The sequence below is a fragment of the Centruroides sculpturatus genome, unplaced genomic scaffold (genome assembly GCF_000671375.1).
Source record: "Centruroides sculpturatus isolate CEXI.00-Female unplaced genomic scaffold, Cexi_2.0 scaffold335, whole genome shotgun sequence".
In the NCBI taxonomy this organism is placed as follows: domain Eukaryota; kingdom Metazoa; phylum Arthropoda; class Arachnida; order Scorpiones; family Buthidae; genus Centruroides; species Centruroides sculpturatus.
In genome coordinates this window covers 449,475-454,917 of record NW_019384713.1, presented here as the reverse complement: position 1 = coordinate 454,917, position 5,443 = coordinate 449,475, and the positions used below count along the sequence as shown (strand labels likewise).

Below are 5,443 nucleotides of genomic sequence, written 5' to 3'. Positions count from 1 at the left end.
CCTTATTTTATTTTATTTTTTTATTATTATTATTTTACAAAATCTCTTCCGCGAATATATATATATATTTATTTATTTATTTATTTCCCCCTTAACTTCGTGTTGTAGAATTTAACTTTTTTGATTTACTCGTATTTTATTTTACTAAATTAATTTTATTGCTTATTCAGCTTTTTAAATTTGTATAAAATATGACGTAATAATTACGTTTCAGAATTGACATTGTTACGTATATTGAATATTTTAAAAATTTAATTATTACGTTATCGAAAAGTATTTTTTACTGTTTTGTTTAAAATTATTGCGTAACAGTGCTGACGTAATAATGCATTACACGTGACGATATTTGAACATTATTATTATTATTTTTAATTAATGTAACGATTCGCGTAACGTCGTAATGTAGATTTCATTAGCTTCTGTATTGTTGCGTAATAGAGGGACGTAATAATAATATAAATTTCCCTATTCCATCTCTTTCATACGTAGCAATGTAAATTTCGTTACTCTATTACATAACAATACAACTGGTGTATTGTCGAGTAAGAAAGCTGGCGTAATAATGCATCATCGAAAAGACAATAAGCAAACATTTTTACGTAATAAACAATGTAGTGACGTAACAATATAAATCTGGGAGGTAATTCCTTTATAACAATACATTTTAACAACAAATAACACACGAGATTTTTGTTTTATTTTACGGAAACAATAGACGTACCCTGTACTGAATTTAATGAATTATTCTGTTTACAATTTAAAAATATAAAGGAAAAAAACGAGCTTAATTACACAGCAATGTAAATGTTAAAGTAATTTTTTAGCTTGAACAAACACGAGTAAATTTTTTACACTTGAACCTTTAAACAAATCTTTCTTTAACAGAAGAAACTTACACTAAGCATACATTTTTAAATTAATTTAGTATAAAGAATTCTCTGCGTGATTATTATTTCTTTTATTTAGAATTAAATTAATTAATCATTTTTAAAAATTAATAATAATAATTTATCTTACAGACTCAGAAACTGATACTTCAAATCCTGGAAACTATACAGGTAGGTACTGTACTTTAACTACTTTCCTTTTTTTTATTTTTCCTCCACTTAAATATAGAATTAGATGGTGTATGATTAATTGGAAGAGACAACACTTCAATTTCTACTTCAAGAGATAAAAAAAAACAAAGCTAATAAAGGATAAAGAAAAACTCTTAAGTACACAAAGACCTTGTTTGTCCTTCTGACTAGAACTTCTTACCTCTAATAAGTTACCCTTACAGATAACTCTCTTCTGTTAGAATAGAGCACTCAATCAGTTTCCACAACAGAAGTTTTGATTTAAATGGAATAAATTGGGTGATAGAACGTCTCCTGACTCGCAAAAAAATAAAATACCTTCCGCTTATCTTAACTTTAATATAAGAAAAAATTGAAATTCGTCCAGAAAAGATTTCTCTTGTATCTAAAATTCGCCAATATTTCGAATAAAATGGGTGATAAGTCACGATTCATACCTCAATTTCGTTTTATTTTTCTATATTTTCTAGATATATCTTCTGTTAGGTACGACGGTACATCAACCTGGAAACACAGGACGGATGATAAAGGTAGGTTTAAAATGTATACAGAGAATTTTATATACCGTTTTTATTGTTAACACGTCTACAATTTTGTATTGTTTAAACAGTTAAAAAATGGAAATTTAATAATAATAATAATAATAATAATTTAAATTTAATTATCATTTAATTTAAAGAATAATAGGTCATTTTAATGATGTATAAATTTATCAANAATTTTGTATTGTTTAAACAGTTAAAAAATGGAAATTTAATAATAATAATAATAATAAAGTAAAAATAAAACAAAAAGTAAAAATTGTTTTAAATTCATTGTTACGTAATAGATCGTAATTGAAGCATTGTTGCGTCATAATATAACAGCAAATTGTTTTGAATTTTACTTACAAAAATGAATTTTTTTTACTTTTATTAGTTTAAAAACTAAACAAAAAAGTCTTTAAATCTAATTCTTTATTACGTAACAACAAGCAAAATAAATAACAGAGCAAAATTCTTTGTTACGTAATAGATCGCATTGTTGCGTCATAATATATGATTATTACGTAAAATTTTTATTTTCTGTTTCGATTTTTTCTATTATTATTCTCTCTAAATTTATCAACTATTCAGAAACACGCTCATTATTAATATTGAATATAATTCACGTGTATAAAAATTAAAATAAATATAATTCCGTGACTTTGTATCAAAAAAAAAGAATTAAAAAAATGATATTTCACTGTAATACATAAGTATTTAGCATAATTTATTCGAAAATACTTAAAGTATTTTTGCCTTTTATCATTCTTTTATCCACGAACAGGTCCAAATCCCTCTTATCATCATCCGAAAGCGATTTATAAACTATATCTGGATTCAGTAAACGCTGTTTTATCATTTCCTTATGATAATCCGTTCCATACAGACCATAGATGTTAAGCACTTGTTGATAAATCGGCTGTCAAACTGGCTGCATTACTTAGATCCATCTGACTGTTGGTTAAGCAGACATGCAAACGTATTATGGAAGGTCCCCGCCAATTTCCTTTAAGTCAACAACCCCAAATTAAAGCAATCTCGGTTCCCATGACAACCGTTTCGCTTTCTCTTTACATTGCAAAGAATCGTTCCCCTCTAAAGACAAACATGAAAGGGAATACTTGAATTAATACTTGAAGTATGTCTTACCTTGCCTTTTTATCTTCATAAATACATTTATTTTCTTCCAATCGTGTATCGAGTGTTCACCGTAACGTCTCCTTAATTAATTTTTACATATCGTTACATTTTTGTTACGTCAAAAAAGAGGGTGGCGTTACGTATAAAGTATTGTTAATTCTTTAACGATGTCTGTCTGTTTAATTCTTCGAGCAGAAATTCAAATGTCCCTCGAATAATTTAATTAAAAAATAGAGAACAATAAGAAGTTTTTTTTCTGTTTTACGTCATGCTACATGTATTTATTACATAGGAAAAGAAATATGAGGTAATAATGCACGAAATCTATATATTGAATTTCGCAATAATAAATTTGATTTTTCGTATTGTTATGTTTTATTTCGTAATAATAAGAGAATATTGTTACGTGTTATTGCATGTTTCATTGTTTTAAGTCTCCGCATTGTTACGTAATTAAATTTTTGTGGCGTAATAGACAGAATTTTATAAATTTTTATTACGTACGAGTATAATGTTTTCACTCGATTTTAAAATTAAATTTTTTATATTTCAATCAAAATGATGTTTTGAATCATTCGAAACCTCATTTTCATAGTTTTGAATCAACGAAAACCTCAAATGAAATTTTATGACATTTTTTTATCTTTTTTTTTTCCTTTATTATTTTAGGTTGCTTACTAAGTCAAGTGGGTAAACCAGTCTTTTATCGTTACACACCAGTAGAATGGGGTACGTGGATGCAGGACACATACCCCAGAACATCCCAAGATTCACAGAAACTGTGGATGACCATAGACACCGATCCGGATCTTCTCTACGAATATTCAGACAAGGAGGCATTTCGTAAGGACAACTGCACTAAGAAGTACACCCTCCCATACAAATTTGTGGGAAACGGTCAGGTGATCCACAATGGATCCTTCTATTACCACAGAGAGAACACCAACCAACTGATTAAATTCGAATTGCAAAGTGGTACCATAACCATCTCGTCGATACCTGATGCATCACACCAACCGGATCAATTTCTATATTCCACGCGCCATAACTTTATGGATGTAGGCGTGGATGAAAACGGAATGTGGCTAGTGTATTCGAATTTACACAACACGAATACAATGGTGAGGAAACTGAATCCCGATACCCTAAATACCGAAGGTGTTTGGAACATCAGTCTGGATCACAGGCACGCTGGGGAGATGTTTGTAGTTTGTGGTGTGTTGTATGTAGTTCAGAGTGCCACAGAATGGAAATCTCACATAGCATCGGCGTACGATCTTTATGGAAACCAAATGGTCCATGTTAGTTTAGATTTCACCAACCCGTTCCGACAGAACACCATGATTTCCTATAATCCAAGATACGCTTTCATATACACATGGGATAAAGGAAACCAATTAATTTATCCGGTGCGATTTGTTAATCCAATTATTAAAAATTAACCCACCCCCCTTCGTGATATTTTTCTCTTCATAACCGTATTTTTATGAAGTTCAGAACTCAAATATATATATACATATATATGAGAAAAAAATTAATATAAAGATAAATTTATATTGGGCACACTCGCACTTTTATAATTTTAAATTTTAAAATAATAAAAATAATATAATAATAATAATATAAAATATAAATAAAAATCAAGTTGAATAATGATTTCTTTCCTTTAAACTATTCGTTCGTACCGAGTAAAGATGTGAATCGTGGAGGAAGTGATGCGGAAGAGCAACTGGATAACTATGTTCTTCCGCATCATTAAGGACTCTTTAAAGTTTAAATTTCGAATTAGAAAGTTTCAAATAGAATAAAATGGTATTTTGTCTAAGAACAATTTGTTAAAATAAGATTTTAGAATTTTTGTTTCCCGTTTTCTTTACTAACAACACGCATCAAATGCATGGTCCATCTTTAAATCTGATATAATGAGCGAGTGAAGACTTTTTACTGAAAGAGAAAAAATATATATATAATAGTGAATAGTGGACAACGTACACTAAATTGTGTAATTTTATTGAAAATAAATGTTTCTGTACAAAAAATAAATAAGTTTCTTGTAATTTAATATACATACAACACACATTTTTTTATGATTAAAAAACATTCTGGTAAGAGTTTTCTAATAAACAAGCACATTAATATATACAGTAAAATCTGCTAGTGTAAGACGACCACTTTGAGCTGATCCCTTCAGTAGTCAAATTAGCAGGTTTCACTGTATTTAATATTAACTCAATGAGAATAACATATTGTATTTTTAAATTACCTAGAGTTCAAAATTTACGAAAAATTCATTTCCTTTAATTGTCAAAAATATTTTCTGAAAATAAATAATAAACAAGCAAACATAAATTAATAAAGATGTTGTCTGTATACGAATAAATGGCAATATTTTTAATATTTAACGACGTGGAATATCAAAATAATTCTTTTTAACACGCCTAAATATGAAAATTACTAAGCTTTTAACTCACTTCTTTAAATTAAACAAAATTTAAAAAACTACAAATAAATTCAAATAATATAAAATGTAAATCACGCTACTTTTATTAAAATTTATAAATTCTTCTTAAATAATAAAAGTATACTGAGATATAATTATAATTTTATTCCTCGATTTATTAAGTATAATGCGTGCAAAGCATTATACTAGAAGAATCTCGATATATAAATTATTTATTTTTTAAAAAAATAGCATCATTA

General features: G+C 27.8%; 1 protein-coding gene across 1 annotated transcript in view; it reads left to right on the top strand.

Moving 5' to 3' along the window:
- The window catches only part of LOC111627884 (noelin-like), an 88,686-nt gene extending 83,919 nt beyond the window's left edge, over positions 1–4,767 (top strand). The window contains exons 8-10 of the mRNA XM_023371566.1: positions 1,020–1,058; positions 1,550–1,609; positions 3,413–4,767. Coding sequence (XP_023227334.1) covers positions 1,020–1,058; positions 1,550–1,609; positions 3,413–4,185 — 872 coding nt within the window. The 3' untranslated portion in view covers positions 4,186–4,767. The remainder of the gene's footprint in view (positions 1–1,019; positions 1,059–1,549; positions 1,610–3,412) is intronic.
- The last annotated feature ends 676 nt before the right edge of the window (positions 4,768–5,443 follow it).